This window comes from Eptatretus burgeri, chromosome 10 (genome assembly GCF_056783735.1).
Source record: "Eptatretus burgeri isolate ZD-2024b chromosome 10, Ebu_testis_v1, whole genome shotgun sequence".
In the NCBI taxonomy this organism is placed as follows: Eukaryota; Metazoa; Chordata; class Myxini; order Myxiniformes; family Myxinidae; genus Eptatretus; species Eptatretus burgeri.
The window spans coordinates 67,015,780-67,034,302 of NC_140970.1; the positions used below are offsets into that span (position 1 = coordinate 67,015,780).

At 44.4% G+C, this 18,523-nt stretch overlaps 3 protein-coding genes across 7 annotated transcripts in view; 1 reads left to right on the plus strand and 2 right to left on the minus strand.

Annotated features, from left to right (window-relative positions):
• Window positions 1–8,755, minus strand: part of C10H6orf89 (chromosome 10 C6orf89 homolog) — a 50,481-nt gene extending 41,726 nt beyond the window's left edge. For 4 of the 5 annotated variants that reach the window (XR_015062509.1, XM_085898799.1, XM_085898801.1 and 1 more), the window contains exons 1-3: window positions 8,601–8,754; window positions 8,312–8,509; window positions 4,523–4,688 (exon numbers count right to left, since the gene is read on the minus strand). Coding sequence is in view for 4 of the 5 variants with exons in the window: in XM_085898799.1 (XP_085754925.1) it covers window positions 4,523–4,688; window positions 8,312–8,509; window positions 8,601–8,630 (394 nt within the window). In the remaining variant the exon portion in view is untranslated. Of the gene's footprint in view, window positions 1–4,522; window positions 4,689–8,311; window positions 8,510–8,600 lie in introns of all 5 variants that reach the window. The other variant, XM_085898800.1, reaches the window with a different exon arrangement.
• Window positions 8,756–9,850: 1,095 nt separating this feature from the next.
• MEA1 (male-enhanced antigen 1) lies at window positions 9,851–16,541 on the plus strand. Its single transcript, XM_085898808.1, has 3 exons — window positions 9,851–10,112; window positions 15,081–15,180; window positions 15,516–16,541. The coding sequence occupies exons 1-3, from the start codon at window positions 9,918–9,920 to the stop codon at window positions 15,656–15,658; spliced, it is 438 nt and encodes a 145-aa protein (XP_085754934.1). The 5' UTR covers window positions 9,851–9,917; the 3' UTR covers window positions 15,659–16,541.
• The window catches only part of GIGYF2 (GRB10 interacting GYF protein 2), a 412,728-nt gene continuing 410,646 nt past the window's right edge, over window positions 16,442–18,523 (minus strand). The window contains exons 34-35 of the mRNA XM_085898803.1: window positions 17,281–17,392; window positions 16,442–16,685 (exon numbers count right to left, since the gene is read on the minus strand). The gene's annotated coding sequence lies outside the window, so the exon portion shown is untranslated. The remainder of the gene's footprint in view (window positions 16,686–17,280; window positions 17,393–18,523) is intronic.

The following is an 18,523-nucleotide window of genomic DNA, read 5'->3' on the forward strand; positions in this document are numbered from 1 at the left end:
ACCCTGCAGTTCTGGATCATCCTCCAACGACCGTCAATGAGGACATGGTCAATCTCCTTTGCCACACCGCCAGCGTTGGAATACCAAGTCCAGCGATGAGCTTGTGGGCGCTGAAACCATGAACCAGCCACCCTAAGTCCATGACTTCTTGCAAAGTCAAGGAACTTAGTGCTATTCTGGTTCATAGTTCCTGACCCATGGGGATCAACACACACCTCATAACCATCCCTATCAGTTCCAGTCGATGCATTGAAATCCCCCAAGACTAGAAGTGCATCTCGTCTGGGGCACTGATCAACCACAGACTCGAGCGTGGCGTAGAATGCATCCTTCTCTGTGAGATCACTCGCCTCAGTCAGAGCATAAACAGAGACCAGGGAAATGACACCAAAGGAATGACGAATCCTTAATCTCATAATACGCTCGTTGACCGGTGTTACCTCAATTATCATTGGGGTCAGCTTATTGGACACAGCTACAGCAACTCCTTGGAAATGGTAACCATCAGAGCGACCAGACCAATAGTAGGTGTAACCACCCAACATTATCTCACCGCAATCCGGTCTCCGAACCTCAGAGAGAGCTGCAATCCCGATGTCCAAGCGCTTGAGCTCAGATAACAGAGACAGGTGATCATCCTCTCTTAGGGATAGGACATTCCAGGCACCCACCCGAAGGGACCGCCTCAGGTTAACCCAAGGAGACCGCCGTCTGGTGGACGACACCTCAGCACCACTCCGACACTCTCCCGCAATCTGACCCAGGGATGTTACCCCGTGGTTTCCCTCCTATCATCAAAGATTGGGGGTCCCGAAGGCTTTGCCCCAATCCTGTCATCCGGTGAGCTGCCCTGCGAAGGGAAGCTGCACAGGAGGTACTCCCACGGAGTGGGTTTTCAGATTTTTTTTGCGTTTTGCGGAATGAAGGATTTTACGGTGGCCAGAGTGCAAATCCTGCCACCAACCTCCTCATAAAAAGTAACCCAACTGCAAGAGGACGTCCGCAGACACAATTGGGCACTAGATATGGATGGCCGTTGGCTCACAAGGAGCAACTATGCCCTTTGACAGGTTTTGTTTTTAATCCTGCTGGGTGTCCATATCCAAACACCCTCCTCACCAGAAAACCTGGTGGGGGAGACGGTTTAGTCGCTGACAACCCGACCATGGAACAGGTTAGTACAGGTTTACATGGTACCTGTAGCAGGTCACAGATCGAACCTGACCTGAAGTTTCAGAAGTCAAGGATGAGACAATGTGATAATTTTTGACCAAGTTATAAAAATGATCAACATGATGTGGTACGGGTGACAGGTTATTAGCTGCAAAATGTCGAAAACCCGGTTTCGTTCAACAACTTTCAAAATTTGACCTTTGCATAACCTTAAAAGGTCACAAAACTATGTAATGGACATTAAAATAAGGAAACAGGATACGTGCTATAGCTTATTGGAGTTAGTTTGTCGAAGAAGGACGAAAACCCGGTTCGATTCCCACAACTTTGAAAATTTGACATTTGTGAACTTTAAAGGTCAAAGGTCAAAGGTCAAGGATTATGACCTTTGGTGCAAAACTTCTTCTGGAACATTCCAGGAACAATATAAAGTCATATAGGCTATATGGCATTTCGCATTCCTTGGATTATCCATACTTTGATAAAATCAGCGTAAAAACAAATTGAAGGGGGCGCCACGGGCAAGGTGTTTGAGATAGAGCAAAATGGTTTCAAGACTTAAGGTGGGGAATGACCTCAAGATTATGCATAAAAAATATTGTCATCCTAGCTCTGAAAGTTTTGGTGGTCGTATGATTTTTATGTCAAAATTCGCAATTTTCTAAGTTTTTGACCTTGGGACGAAAATTAAAAAAAAAAAATAATAATAATAATTTAAAAAAAAAAAAAAATCGGACAACAACAAGTTTTCGATCATTCATTTTGCTATTCAAATACCACAAAACCCATTACATTCAGTCAATTCCCAAGGAGAAGATAGAAATTTAATCCGACGACTGACTAAAAATGGCTATTTTTTGGGCGTGCCTCTGCCCACAATGGGCGTAGCACGCCCTCATCCAGGAAAACACAACTGGACATTGATGTCGAACACATAACCAAGTTTCATCAAGATCAGATCAAAGTCCACAGAGTTATGCTCTGGACAGAGAGACACACAGAGAAGCTGGTAGGCGGACATGGGTAGTCGACTACCCAATAGAACCTGACGCGATGTGCCCGTTCGATGGGGAATGACCTGAGGATTAAGAACAAGAAAATTCATGATTCTCGCTTCAAGGGTTAATGATGCAGCTTGTTTTTTCGTGAAAATACCCCCCATATTTAGAGGTTTTTCGGCCATTGCTCGGCAAAGGAGGGGCCCATAGCAACGGTTCTTTCTCACACAACTAGGACATACCATGAACCTACCATACCAGTTTCATGTATATCTGACTCAGTCTCTGAGATATAACGAACTGCGTTTTTTTTTATTGTTTTCGACCAGGGCTCATTCAAAGTCTATCTTCTCTGACAGTTTTCATAGGATCTGGCTGGAAATTTTTGGCAATATGGATGAATGTACTGCCCACAGTCGCTCGTGGCCCAATTTTTGATTTTCGAAAAATTTTTTTTTACGATTTTTCAAAAATTTCAAAGTCCTGTTGCTTGGCAACGGTGGTGTCCATAGCAACGGGTCTCATTTGCACACAACTAGGTCATGGTATGAACCTACCAACCAAGTTTCATCAAAATCGCCATTGTATTAACTGAAATCACCATTTTAAATACTGATAATAAGGGTAGAACAAATCTCAAAAAAACTTTTGGATTTTTTTTTTTTTTTTTTTGCGACTCAATCGACCCAACATATCGACGGAAAAACTGATAATAAGGGAAGAACAGATTTCAAAGAAATAAAAAAAAATTTCGACTGGATCGACTGAACCCAACAGACAGACAGACAAACAGACGGAAATACTGATAATAAGGGAAGAACAATTAAAAGAAAATTTTTTTTGAAAATTTTTTTTTTTTTTTTCGACAAGATCGACTACCCAACAGACAGACAAACAGACACACAGACACAACTAATATAGTGGTCACTCTGGCTGGCGCTCGTGCACCAAAAAACAGACACAGGAGCTAAGTCGACAAGGAGCTTCCTTATGATACCCCTGATCTTTGTTGTTTCTAACTCGGGTTATAAAACACTTATTCTAACATTCATTATGAAATAACTCATTAATAATTAATCTTTCATTAATTCGTAAGTCATTTTCATAACAAAGTTTAAAAAAAAGAAAAAAAAAGGATTCTGATTACTCTGACTATGCTTAACTTTTTTGTTTTCCCAAATGAAATTACAGGGAATAGGCAACCTTATCAGAACTGAGGAAAGCATGAACTGGAAGCAATTTAATTCAATCACATCCCCCCAACCCTGACCCCCAAGAGGAATTTTTTACAAAGAAAATAATAATAATAATAATAATAATAATAATAAAAAACTTTAAAAAGGGGAACATTCCCAAAAGGATTAAAAAAAAAATAAAGATCAATTAGTACTCCAGAAATAACGGATTCGTAACTTTACAAAAATTATAACTCTATCATGCCTGTCAATTTGCAACTTTGTGGTGTTAGGTTTATCATTACTCGTACATGCCCGTACGTGCGTGGCTGTACGTGCAAAAAAAAAAAAAAAAAAAAAAAAAAAAAAAAACTTTCAAACCACGAGCCAGAAACAACCACACAGGCCGTTCCTTCGCTCTCGCGTGCCCGTACGTGCAAACCAAAGAAAAAAAAAACTTTCAAACAACTACACAGGCAGTTCCTTCACCCTCGCAAATGACGACTGGATTGGGGCATTGTGTTTATCTATAAATGCGCATAAGAAATCGAGAAATTATTAGAATACAGTAAGTCATCACTATCCAGAAGTGGTGCGTGCCCGTACGGAATGTTCACATGCATTCCATGAATTATCGCTTGCATTGAAGTAACAACTGCTGTGATACTTCCACACACAGAGTTAATTAAAATCCAAACTAAAATCAAGTTTACCTCCCTGTCTTTGCGAGCCATGACATTCGCTGCCATTGACCATTGCCACCCCTATGCCACGGTAACCAAGGCGCCCTTTCCCTATCGTAACCGGCACGGCCCGTGGCTTCATCGTCGGCCGGCCGCACACCGGCCTACGCAGCAACATGTCTTGTCATTGGTTTGGTAAATAAATGGCCATAACTTGGGAAGCACTTGTCCGATTAATATCAAGCCCTGAAAAGGCACACACTCAGGTCCCCAGCAATGCAGCTGGCAAGTTTCAATTAGATCGGACCAGTGGTTGTCGAGAAACAGCGGTCACAGACACAGACACATACACAGCTGGAATTATAGATAGATAAACAATAAAGACTGCATGATGGTGAGAGCCATGATGTCATAAAAGACCAATTTCATGTTTTTTCACAATGACTGGTAAGTGAGAAAAGCAATCAAGTCCCACATTAAACCCAGAGCACACCAGAAAGATTGTAGTGCTTGGCAATGGGCAGAGTGAGTAGGCGGACATGACGCATGATGGGATATATCCAACTGTCCGCGTGATGACCAGATAAGTACTGTGTTGGCTGGTAGGTGCTCAAGAACCAGTAGGATGTCAGCAGAGCAAGGCAGAACCAAGCCAGCGTCTATAGAAAAGAGTGAGTGACAAAAAACCTTCAGATGACTCACAAAATGGTCATTCACATAGATTTTTTATTAAAGCCTGGCAGTATGCAGGTAAAATGTTTAAAATCAATCTCCATCTTTAACAGATTCAAATCTGTCATTGTACCCTGGACCCAATGAAGAGCAAGCACCTTTTAATTGATGAACAACAGCTTCCCATTTATTGTCGATTTTATTATTATTTTTGGTTATCATCAGTGGTTTTCTGCTTAGTAATCATAACGATTCTAGGGATATACAGGGTGGGGGGACATGTATCTATTCTTGGTTTTGAACCCCTGTAATTCTGTTGCGAAGAAACAAAATTGAACAAAATGTTTACAGGATTTAGGAATATATTTCAAGTTTTTGTGGTAAAAATTTTATTGCATTCAGAAGTGTAGAGAATTAATTCAGAATTATGACGTCTTTTCCATCATTTTCAAGCAGTGTGTGCATCCTTCCATGATACTCAAAGAGCATTTTCTGTCAAGAAAAGTCTTGTTGAGCCATTTGCAGACCTGGAGACCCCTGTGGGCACGTGTGATCTTTTTGTGGGGCTTTCTTAATGACACGGTTTACGCAACTCAACCAGCGAACATAGAAGACCTGAAAGAGCGGATTCAAGCAGCTTTTGGAGAAATTACGGTCCGAATGAGACAGAAAATGGTCTTGGAGTTTCGCAAAAGGATGCACATATTGCTTCAAAATGATCTGTCGAAATTCTTAACGCTTTGAACCCTGAGCTGCTTGGAATCTCGGCTTCCCCAACCTGGGCTCCCTGGAGAGAAAAAACAACCAGACTCTCAGATAAATGGAGGATTGAATAGCTGCCGGTAAACCGGCCGCTCGGGTATATGGAGGATTGAATAGCTGCCGGTAAACCGGCCGCTCGGGTATATGGAGGATTGAATAGCTGCCGGTAAACCGGCCGCTCGGGTATATGGAGGATTGAATAACTGCCGGTAAACCGGCCAATCGGGTACATGGAGCATTGAATAGCTGCCAGTAAACCGGCAGCTCGGGTATACGGAGGATTGAATAGCTGCCGGTAAACCGGCCGCTCGGGTATATGGAGGATTGAATAACTGCCGGTAAACCGGCCGCCAAGGTATATGGAGGATTGAATAACTGCCGGTAAACCGGCCAATCGGGTACATGGAGCATTGAATAGCTGCCAGTAAACCGGCAGCTCGGGTATACGGAGGATTGAATAGCTGCCGGTAAACCGGCCAATCGGGTAAACGGAGGATTGAATCGCTGCCGGTAAACCGGCCACTCGGGTAAACGGAGGATTGAATAGCTGCCGGTAAACCGGCCAATCGGGTACATGGAGCATTGAATAGCTGCCAGTAAACCGGCAGCTCGGGTAAACGGAGGATTGAATAGCTGCCGGTAAACCGGCCGCCAGGGTATATGGAGGATTGAATAACTGCCGGTAAACCGGCCAATCGGGTACATGGAGTATTGAATAGCTGCCGGTAAACCGGCAGCTCGGGTATATGGAGGATTGAATCGCTGCCGGTAAACCGGCCACTCGGGTGAATGGAGGATTGAATAGCTGCCGGTAAACCGGCCGCTCGGTTATATGGAGGATTGAATAGCTGCCGGTAAACCAGCCACTTGGGTATATGGAGGATTGAATAGCTGCTGGTAAACCAGCCACTAGGGTTAAAAGGATTAACTAATTTTGTCCACTTCTGAATTCAATAAAAAAAAAATTTACTACAAAAACTGAAATATGTCCCTATATCCTGCAAATATTCTATTTGATTTTGCTTCCGAGAAACAGAATTCAGGTACCTGGGTTGTAGTTTAATTGGAGGGAAGCAGTGAGCAAGTGAACAAGTTCAGGCAGTCATAGATATTGAAGGCATTAATGTGTGCATGGACATGTGGCTAGTTAACATTAGTTTGTGAGCGTTAAATATGTCACGGGGGTGTCCTTTGCAAAGAGAAGATGAGTTGTTGCGGCAGTCTGGCTAAATTCCAAATTCCTGCCTGGAATACAGGTACAGGTAAGCAAGTGGTCTGGTCTTCTTCGATGTTCTTTGGCACCAGTTTACACTACTTGCGATGTTAAAGTGTTGTTGCTGTCTGGGAAGCAGTTCCTGCATTATAAACAAAATGACAAGGTAGTTTGTATGTTACATGTTAACGGCATTATTTTGGTTACAAAGGGGAACTAGTAGTAGAAATGGAAGTAGAAGTAGAAGTAGAAGTAGAAGTAGAAGTAGAAGTAGAAGTAGAAGTAGAAGTAGAAGTAGAAGTAGAAGTAGAAGTAGAAGAAGTAGAAGTAGTAGTAGTAGTAGTAGTAGTAGTAGTAGTTTCAAACTTCATCTTGTTGTAAAAACGATTTGGAATAAAACATAATTACATCGTTCTGGGGAGGTGAATTGAAAGTGGGGTGGCACGTATTTATACATAAACAGCATTTGGCTGCTGGTTTTCATCATTTCTGTGGGGGGTGGGAGAGAGGAGGGGGTTGGGGTGGAGTGGGAGAGAGGAGGGGTTTGGTTGGGGTGGGGTGGGAGAGAGGAGGGGGTTGGGGTGGGGGTAGGAGAGAGGAGGGGGTTGGGGTGGGGGGTAGGAGAGAGGAGGGGGTTGGGGCGGGCGGGTGGGAGAGAGAGGAGGGGGTTGGGGCGGGCGGGTGGGAGAGAGGAGGGGGTTGGGGCGGGCGGGTGGGAGAGAGGAGGGGGTTGGGGCGGGCGGGTGGGAGAGAGGAGGGGTTGGGGCGGGCGGGTGGGTGGGAGAGAGGAGGGGGTTGGGGCGGGCGGGTGGGTGGGAGAGAGAGGAGGGGTTGGGGCGGGCGGGTGGGTGGGAGAGAGGAGGGGGTTGGGGCGGGCGGGTGGGAGAGAGGAGGGGTTGGGGCGGGCGGGTGGGAGAGAGGAGGGGGTTGGGGCGGGCGGGTGGGTGGGAGAGAGGAGGGGTTGGGGCGGGCGGGTGGGTGGGAGAGAGGAGGGGTTGGGGCGGGCGGGTGGGTGGGAGAGAGGAGGGGGTTGGGGCGGGCGGGTGGGTGGGAGAGAGGAGGGGGTTGGGGCGGGCGGGTGGGTGGGAGAGAGGAGGGGTTGGGGCGGGCGGGTGGGTGGGAGAGAGGAGGGGGTTGGGGCGGGCGGGTGGGTGGGAGAGAGGAGGGGTTGGGGCGGGCGGGCGGGAGAGAGGAGGGGGTTGGGGCGGGCGGGCGGGAGAGAGGAGGGGGTTGGGGCGGGCGGGAGAGAGGAGGGGTGTGGCTGGGCGGGTGGGAGAGAGGAGAGGGTTGGGGGGCGGGTGCGAGAGAGACGGGGAATGGGGGGGTGGGAGAGAGGAGGGGGTTGGGGGGTGGGAGAGAGGAGGGTGTCTCCGGAGGTGATGCAATGCTTCTCATAAATGATGAGAATTTTAAACACGACTTGTTGACTTCTAATGGATGAGAAAATAATTATGGCGGTGTAGCAGGCGTTTGGCGACCTGGTGTAACAACTTCACGAGCAATCTTCGGAATGGCGTTATTTCCGATAAGTAAACGCGCCCACAAAGCAGTTAGTCAGGGTTAATACAATTTAAACCACTTAATGATAATTAAACCGGGAGTGCCATTTCTTGGGCCGCGAGAAACAAAACGAACCCGGATTGGGGAAGCGTGACTGCGGCGCTCCCGTCTCTCTCCGACTCGCAGAGCCTGCGCGATACACCGCTCGATGTCTTCTTCGGACATTCCCCAGCGCAGGCCAAGCTCTCGCAGCTTGTCGATACTCTCACTCAGCCGTTCGTACAGACATGGCTCGCTCGAAGCAGAGCCCATGGCTCCGACAACCACGTCGTTCTGCAAACACCGACGGAGATCTCAGAGACGTCTTTTTCTCGTCCTGCAGATTGGATTCGGTTACTTTAATCCGTTACCTCTGGAACTTTACCTCCGTTTCCTTTCCGGATTTAATAATCATTAAACGCGACGAAACGGCAGCATTCGGTCTAACAAACCAACGCGCTTCATTGATGCACCGCTTTTAACGTTGCCTCTGCGACGCAGTCATGTTTTCGTCATTTCCTGTACTTCACCTTCTTCCGGTGTATAAAGTTGACTTGTGTTTATTTCTCGAAGAAAAGTGAAGAAACAGCCTCGAAACACAGAGCTATAATTATTTCAAGGAATAATTACCGCACAGAGTAATTACAACAGCGCCAGGGTCCCACCGATCAAATTAGGACAAGTAACACGTCACTAATCACGTGACATCAGAGAATGGGAAAGTATACGTCACTAATCACGTGACATCAGAGAATGGGAAAGTATACGTCACTAATCACGTGACATCAGAGATTGGGCGAATAACACTGTGCTTATCCTGGGGTGTGTTCAGTTACCAAGCAGCTACCTCGTGCTTGTCAAGGCAGCTGTTCCTCACCAACGGTTTCGACTAGAGTGCTTGCTGAAGTGCTTAAGCCACTTGGTGAGCGCTCTAAAAGAAATTTGGCAACTGAACACACCTGAACTGAAACTGAAACGATAAACAACAAAAAACGATGAGAAAGGTTTTTCTTCTTCATTATTGACGGACGGATGTAACGACGAAGCCAGGTATTGAAGCGGCTCCTCTGCTTAAAAAAAAAAAAAATCAAAGCACAAGAGGAAATGTCTGAGAGATGAAGCCCATCCTCGAGATAAACAATCTTCATATACACCTCCAAGAGTTTCATCGCTGTGCAAATGTAAAATTATTTGTGGAATTGTAAAAGTGATGAGGAAAAATTTGGATTGTGAAATATTGACAAACAAATTATGGAATCAACGAAATTATGTGGAAATTAAGAAACCCACTTATGAGTACGATGTTTCAAAGGATGATGGTGATGGTGGTTTCGAGTACATTTTCACTTTTTATTTCCTGTGGAAGCCCATCTATACTTTCCTGGTTGCTGCTGGTATCTGCTCCATTGTTTCCTGGAGTTATTCGTTGACTGCGATTTTAGCGACGGTGTATCGTATAGCTCGACTTGTAGTTTCTCTTTTTTACCTTTAAAGTCTTTCCGCGTTGGCACCAAATTCAAAATAAAAGCTTTAATTTGTAAAAGTGCAAATTATTAATTACATCTGAGAAAAGTCGTCAAACACATGAAAAGAGTGAACAAAATGAGGATGTAAAAAAAAAAAAAAAAAAACTAAATAATTTTAAAAGCATGCAGTTATTATGAGGCGGTGTAAGTTTGATACTCAGTGACCAAAAAAAAAAATGGGACCGGAAAAGGTTCGATTTTCGGGCTCAGACTCCGAGCTGGAAACGCGAGTCGTCCCGGGTAGCGACCCGGAGATGGACTCGGACAGCGACGATGCTGATGACGCCGTCGGTGTCGGATATGTGTCTCTGTCGCAGGAACCTTATGGCGAAGGGGAAACTGAAGCGATGGACATCAACGAGACGCTGCGAGTGAGTGAGGCCTTTATTTCCCAGTAAACTATTTCCTTCAGAGTTCCCTGTTTTTTGTGACTGAATACATTTTTTTTTCTCGTCACGTCCAAGGAATTGAACTTGAAGAGAATGTCCTCACGTTAGAAAGGTGTTCCGTCAGAGTGAGGAAACTCTTCAGTCGAGTCGTGTCCGTTCCAGGTCACACCTTGAACGTTTGGATCAGATCACCATGGCGACAAGTGTAGACAATGGTGAATGCATGTTCCAAAGCCAGATGCTGTTTTTGGATAGGAAAGTTCACGGAGCATGACAATCATGTTGAGAGCTCGTCTCTGCGACCAAGAATCAAGGGTGCCAGGCAGGCAAGATTGCCAGATTCCAACAACGGGTGTACAGGTGCCTTGGACGTCACGAGGAGGGTTTCCTCGATCAAATTCCCCCATCGAATGATCTTGATTTCTCAACGAGTCTCCTTATGGGGGAATTTGAATACCTGTTGACACCTTCCTCTTCCACCAAAGAGCTTCTTGGTAGTCTGATTTGAGTTCCGTAATCCACTTGTATTGCGTTCAGCATCGGTGTAGATTGCAAAGCTCTGTGTTGCGTCCAAGTTGCTGAAGTCGGTAATAATCTTAAAATAAAAAACAATACTTGATTTTGATGCAATTTCTGTTATCGCAATTAATGTTGTATTGTTGTGGGGCCAGGTTTCGGTGGCAAGCACGACCGCTAGGGGGAGCAGTAGAGTCGGCTCCACCGGAATTTAGGTCGTGACCCTCGGATAAGTCCGAAAGGCACGGATCCTTTACAGGACCATGAATTGCCAATAATTCGACCGCGTGGGGTAGGGTTAATCGCCAACTTCAATATACCTAAGTACCCACGGAGCAAAGCTTACCGGGGAATTCGCACCCTCGACAGGCCTCGAGCTGAACGAGCCGTTACCGTGCTCAAACCGTGTGTAACCTGAGCGGATCATTACCGAGGCCTGTCGGTCCAAATGTACAATTTGCTGCTTCGCTATTTCCCAACATGCACCGTGCTAAGCCAATGAAAGAAACACAGAAACGAGCTGGTACATTCAACAAAAGGGATATTTATTTATAACAATAATCGGGGAGGGGAACACAGCATAGTTATCACGAATAAAGAAAGGTATCAAATAGACAAGCAATTCCTTAAACAATTCTACTTAGAGACAGGGCTCACGGACACACACACGCACACACAAATACCCAGAAAGAGATGGACCTCGAGGTCTTTATTGCCCCATTCAGCTCGGAGGGAAGACAAGTTGAGGGAATAGAACGTGCTTGCTACTTGGCCGCGTTCGCGCGGCTCGACGTCCGCACCTTCCCGGACGGAGCGCCAGTCACCAAATAACGGACCAGGGCAGCCGAACTCAGAGGAGGCAAGACGAGGTGATCTCCCGTGTCGACCGCTTGTAGTAATGCGCCAGACGAGACGCCTCGGATGTGCGGGATGCAGTCAGCCATAGACCCAGATAGAAGATCTCTAGCAGACGGGATGCAATCATTAATCCTTTTTGCGGCGCGGTCTGCTCCCCCGTCGCCTGCTCTCATTGGGTGGACGGCATGTCGCGGCTCCACCTTCTTGCAAAGGACCGCCCTGGCTTTTGGTCCGCTCATCACCCATTGGGCAGAAAATGACGTATACCCTTATTTGGCGCGCAACCAGAGCGAAACGCTTCGTGACCATATTTGGTGCGAAATCCACACCGTCTGGGGCATGGAATTCCACACACGCCCACATGCCGCTGAGCGTGGACAATGCGGCAAGCAGAGTGTTGTTGTTGGTGATGTAAAAATCCTAACTATAAAATAATTGACAGCACACGTACAATTAATCACCCATTAAACATAGGACTGGACCCTACCTAGAAACACATGCTTACCGATATAACTGATCTATAAGGACTCTGGCTGTTGTGTGCGATGGGTTCCAGATTCGTAACAGTATTTCTTTTGAAGTAGTTTCAGTTCATGCAATTTATTCTGTCAAGCTCGCATTTGTACACAGCACCCTCATTTAGCTGTCTTTCATCTCAATGTCCTGCATGTTTCTCCTTCCACTGTGCAGAATTAAATATGAATCTCAGTGATTATTGACTTGTCGTACGTTTTGGTTTCTTATGAATCATCAGGCTCTGAGAAGAGACGCTCATCACAAATCGTGTTATAACCAACGACACTTTTGTTGGGCAATCCCACATATATACATGTAATGGTAGTGCATGCAGTGCAATAAAGAGTAGCCCTGGTATTATGAATTTACTGAATTATTTGTTCATTATAATGACAAGTAGCAACTCGCAGGATCATTTGTCTTGGTTTTGTTTCTCTGCTGTCGTGTTGGTTCTTCATTCAGGCTTGTGTGTACAACATCATCACCCATGCCTGGTGTTGGCTTAATGGTTAGGGTGGTGGGCTTGGAATCCTAGGATCCTGAGTTCAAATTCCTCTTGGCTGTTGAATTACTACCAGGCGGGGTTGACTCTGCCTGTCATCCTTCCGAGGTTGGCAAAAATGAGTGCCAGCTTTCTGGTATCCTGTGTCGGAGTGGCGACCCTTCCAGGATTGTGCCCAATAGTCAAGGAGATTGCTAAGGCGTGCTCCGTCCCTCGGAGTGTGTCCTGGCCGGTTCAGGCGGTACACACAGTGTATGTGTATGTACGATACATCAAAATGTGAAACTCATGATGTTTGGTTCCAAAATGCCACAGATAGCCGAACTTCCTAGCTATCATCATGTGATGGCATGCATAGTTAGTAGCCCAGCACAACCGGCATGTTATTTCAGAACTTGTGAAAGTTGCCCATCAATTGAAGACTTCAAAACCGAGCAACTGAGTGCTTATGAACTAGAGGATATTGATGAAATTCAGTTTAAACAGTGGACATCCACTGACAGATCTGAACTGAGCTCCATGGTCCTGCCTTTGGAAGAATTCATTAATCAATTCTGTGAACGCGCGGTGAAATTAGTGAGACACGACTTCATTGCCAAGGCCCAATCTCAGTTTCTGAAAAATAAGAAAGACCAAATTGGTGAAGGAGAATTTGTCATTATTGGAGACTTCTCAGAGAACTATTCGTTTGTCGTACAGGATGCGGCCCAAGGATTCCATTAGAACTGCTCTCAAGCGACAATTCACCCCTGGGTTTACCATTTCAAATCGGACGATGGCAAATTAAACCACGATTCGTTCACGATTATATCAGAATGCAATACTCACAACGTTGTCTCAGTCCACCTCTTCCAAAGAATGCTCATTGAACACTTGAAATCTAGCTTTGGAAATGTAAAGAAACTTTACTATTTCTCAGACGGTTGCGCTGGCCAATATAAGAATTGCAAAGCCTTCATAAACGTATGTCGTCACAAATCAGAGTCTGGTATTGATGCAGAATGGCATTTTTTTTGCCACAAGTCATGGCAAGGGCCCTTCAGATGGCGTGGGAGGTACAGTCAAACGAGAAGCAACACGTGAGAGCCTGCGTAGACCTTACGACAGTCAAATTATTTCTCCAAAAGATCTTTTCGCCTTTGCTGAAAATGGTTTGAATGAAATGAAATTCAGTTACGGGATCCAAGAGGCGTATGACGAGGAAGAACGAAATCTGGAAGAAAGGTTAAAAATGGCCAAAACCATAGCTGGAACTCAAAAACTTCATGCTTTCATCCCTATCTCTCAAACTGCTCTTCAAGTACGCGAATTTAGCCTTAGCGAGGAACACCGTATCGAGTCAGCTATTTCAAAATCTACACCAACTTTTAACGGGAAACTCTCAGGTTATGTCACAGTGCACTATGATGGAAAATGGTGGCTTGCCTGCATCATGAAAGCTTTTCAGGACACTCGTGAAGTGAAAGTGAATTTTCTTCATCCAAACGGGCCCACAAATAGTTTCTTTTTTCCTGACATTGAAGATCACTGCATTTTAGACATTTCTGATACACTTCTTTCCGTAGAACCAAAAACTGCTACAGGTCGAACCTACACAATCAGTAAAAAAGAAACAAAGCTGTCAAATAAAACATTGGTTGGCAAAAAATCTTGACTATAATATGCTAGGAAAAACTCTTACTCATACTAGTATCGCTTCCAGTTCCTGCATGTGCATGTGGAAAATTTATGTACAATATACTGATATAATGTATTGGAAATCTTACGTTGAAATATTGTGCTATGTATTGTTTGTTTAGCACCCGAGTCCCCGAACAATAAAACCATCATCACACTTGAACCCATTGAGATCCCATTTTCATTTATGCTGAGGTGTTGGAGTGTATGAAGGGGTATTCTCACACGAAAAAAATCGGGACCATCGGTTTGGCTGGGGAGCGGGGGCCCAAGATCAAAGGGCGCCCTAAAGTATATCTTTTTGAATTACTGTTTCGGAGTGATTTTACTTTACGCGATTCGAAAGATCTCGCTTTTACGAGCATTTTGATACCAAGATCAGCCAAATCGGACAACGACAACCTGTGATATGGCCTCTGGAAGATTGTGGGGCAGCGGGGGGCGCCCAAATTTGGGGGGCCCCTAAAATGGGCCCACAGGTCGAAAAGTTGGTATTTTGAGTTTTTTCACCCAAGTAAATAAATGACCAACATATGGGGAGAAAATGAGGTATTAGTGTCGGGAGGGTGTGTACACTTGACATGGAATGCCCCTAGTTTGAGGTGACCCAGTTTTGAAATCAATTGCATAAGCAAGCAAGTTTACATTGTCACTTAGTGTTTTAAGTTTCCCTGATGTTCTGTGGTTGTCCTTTGATGACCATCGTCTTTTATGCTTAGTTTGGCAAGTTGTCTTGTTCAAAATCTGGTGTCGTATGCGGTGGGTATTTTGATGGAAATGCATCACGTTATATACTCTGTTTATTTGGTTGTGATATCTTGTGACCACCTTATTTAGGTATTCCATTTGGCTAAATACTATATGTGTGTGATGTTTGACAGGAGATGAGGTTGTACCTACCACCACCACCACCTCCAGAGATTGACATAAATGCAGAGGCAGAGAATGAAATACATTTGCAATCTATTCACATGGATGAAGGTAAAAACCCCACAGCTTTATTGAATGATCATTTGGGAGATATGGAGAAGCCAAAGCCACATTTTGTACTTGCATAATTATAATGTACTGTGAAGGTTGTGCAACAGTCATTGAAATTTGGCATTTCATCAGTTGGTGAAATGTGCACAACTTTTCTGTATTTTGTGTTTTTTTTTGTCATTCTGGAATTTGCTAATGTCGATGCCACTGTTGTGTTGCCAAACAAACGGAAATTTGTGCTCTAATTGGTGGCCAATGGTTAGTTTGAGGGACTCTCTACGTGGGTGCCTTGCTCTCCAAGGTTAATGAAACACTCTGCCCTTTGCTATTGGCAGAGCATGTGGAGCTGGTGAAAAGGACCATGGCTTCAGTAAGGCTTCCTCAACGAGCAACACCAACATGGGCGCATGAATTCACAGATGATCAGTGGCAAGCGATGATCAACAAGATCATTCAAGGACGTTCTTCACCCAACTGATCAGAGCTGATTCACTGTTTGTTGTTTTCTGTTTGGCATTCTTTTCTTCTTCTTCTTCAAAATCCCTTGAAATGGGATGAAGGTGACTTGGAGCTTGCTCATGCTCTGCTCTGTTCACAACACTCCTGTTTTGCCCTCTATCACATCACTAGACATCTCTTTCCACCACATTTTTGACATCCTTCACACAATCCTCCCATCTCAACCATGGTCTACCCATTTTTTTCTCCTGTCTTTCTCCTTCAACACATCTGCTCTCTTTTGAAGTTTATCTTCTTTCATCTTGTGAAATCCTGTAAGTGAATTTTGGGACTCTTTTGACTGACCAAGAGCTTGGAAATTGCTGAGAATGCACGTCAATGTGAGCGGTATTTTTTATTTTTTGCATGTTACTCGAGAGAGCTAATCTTTTGTGGACGAATTGATTGCCGACAGAAAACAAAACCTTTGTATTTGAAAATAGCATAAAAATCTGCAGGAAAGTTGCCAAATTGCATTTGGGGTCCACTGGCTGCAAGGTGCCAGGCCATACCTCGGAGGCCTCATTTAAGAAATAGGGATGTGGATGTCTCTTCCCCAAATCACACATCTGATTGGAAATTCTGCAGAGCTTAATTATTTATGGCTGTGTATTACAGCATAAGGCATCATGTGGTGCAAACTTGCAGTTGAACTGATTATGTGAGCAAATTCCTTAAGGAAAGCTCAGGATGCTATGGTGAGAATGATCTGATTCAAAACGGTGATTTTCATGCTTGGTGATAGCATTGTAAAACGCATACATCCAGCAATCGGCTCTTTATTGTGACGGAACCAAGTGGGTGGGGATAGCGGGTCCATTTCTAATATTGTATTGCATTCAAATATATCCAAAAGAACTGCATTCTACATGCTCAGTCAGTATCTTTCACATACAAAAGAACATTGTACATAAAACTTGATTTAGGATAAGGATTTACACTTGGAAAAGTTGACAATTTTATTGGGTGGATGTTCTATCGTCGGTGTTGAGTTGAAACGTCACGGTCTGGAGGGGGGAGAAGGGTAGGGGCACAAACAAAACGTGAATGATCTTCAAGTTTGTAATGAAGCTTTAGAAAACTGAATTCCACAACAATTGGGGCATGGAAATAGATGGGACCAAATATGGATATTTTATCCTCATTTAATATGGCAGGTGTTTGTTCACATTTATAAATCCTGAAACGGTTTATCTGAAAGGCATTTATTTATCCTGGGAACTTCAACTAAAACTAGTTCAACATTTGGGATTGACGTTTGTAGAATCAGCAAAATTTGTTTTGCTTTTCCTTTCCAGTCATGAATCTGCATTTTGAAAATGTTCAACACTTTGAGTTGTGCTATATTAAGATTTAGAGGATCACTACACTGCTGCTTGGGAATTTAAAGTGCTTTTGGTAAAGTTTCAACAAAACAAACAGCAGAAGCTTTCCCAATCACAGGTTTCCCCACCAAACTCGTTTAAAGTAACTGGTTTTTGGCATCCCTTAGAACCCCTTGTATTGTTCTACTAAAAAGATTTTCAGGTTGTTCCCTGGTTTAAATCCACAGGTTTTACTTCTCTAAAATGGAGTGTTTGTGAGAAGGGAGAGAACACTCACATGTACTCGCCAGACTCCTTCTGTATGTTGACGACGACAACACCCATTATCACAACAACAGCAATGACCACAACCACAATGATGAGGATGATCGCGATGGTGCTCAGGGGACCTGCAACAATGATACAGCCAGATCTGAGATAATTTTGAACTTGCAACTATCATTGCAGTTTTAAAGTAGTCACATAAATAAAATGATTACTTATCAATTTGATACAAGAATTGGGGAGGGCATCGAGGGGTAAGATTGGTTTTCTCTGGTTATGACAAGGATTAGCTTTTAATGGACCTCACCTTTTCTTTCACACAAAAGCACCACCGGGTGGATCGATAATACAGCAAACGATGTCAGTTGACCACAAGACGTTTGAATGTTTATGTGGATTGACTGGAGCAATATGTTTCTCTTGCAAACCATCTGTGTTGGCCTGGCCTTTTCTAAACCACAGCTATAAACTCTTATCCCAGTGTTCCACATGGAAGGTGAGTAATCAATGTGTGCACCCTCTCTCGAATGGATGTTAAACTGGAGCGTCCCATCTGCCAGTGTTAGTTGTTGGACGTGAAAAATCCTAAAGTATCCTTCATGAAGAGTCGGCGAGCTATTGTCGGCACCGTAATCGATTTCCAAATTGCTGCACTCAGTTGAGTATTCTTTGTTGGAGTGGAAACTCTTCCAGGATTGCACCCCCAAATCAATGAAACTGCCCCAGCAGCTTTATGCAGTGAACAGCGTGATGATAAACAAATAAAAACACATGGACTGTCGAGGTCTCGGTGCAAGTGACTTTGTTGTTATAAATTAAAATCAAATTGAGCCCTCTTCCACCCCCAACCCACAGAACCTTTTTATCTATGTATAAGGGACAAGTGTTTGTTTGTATGTTCGCTCTTCACCCACCCATTGCTTGGAAAGCTGGCCTGACACCACCCACACTTGTAACTTGAAAAATAATGTGTCCACCATTTTGGTAAGCCCAAAACAACTTTGGAAGTGTCACATTCACAATGACCTTGCCATCCCTATAAGCTTTCTGTTCAGTGTAAAACAACCCAAGTGACTCAAAAAGATCATCAAACAAGTAGAGAGGTTCATTCAAAGTACACTGCCCCCTCATGCCAAATAAATAAATATCTCCTCCAGTGCGTGACATTGCCAGGCTGCTTTCGGTGCTCGGAGGTGCAGCACATGCAGACGGAATTGCGAGGGAGCGGTGTACAATAATTGATTTAATTGTGTAAT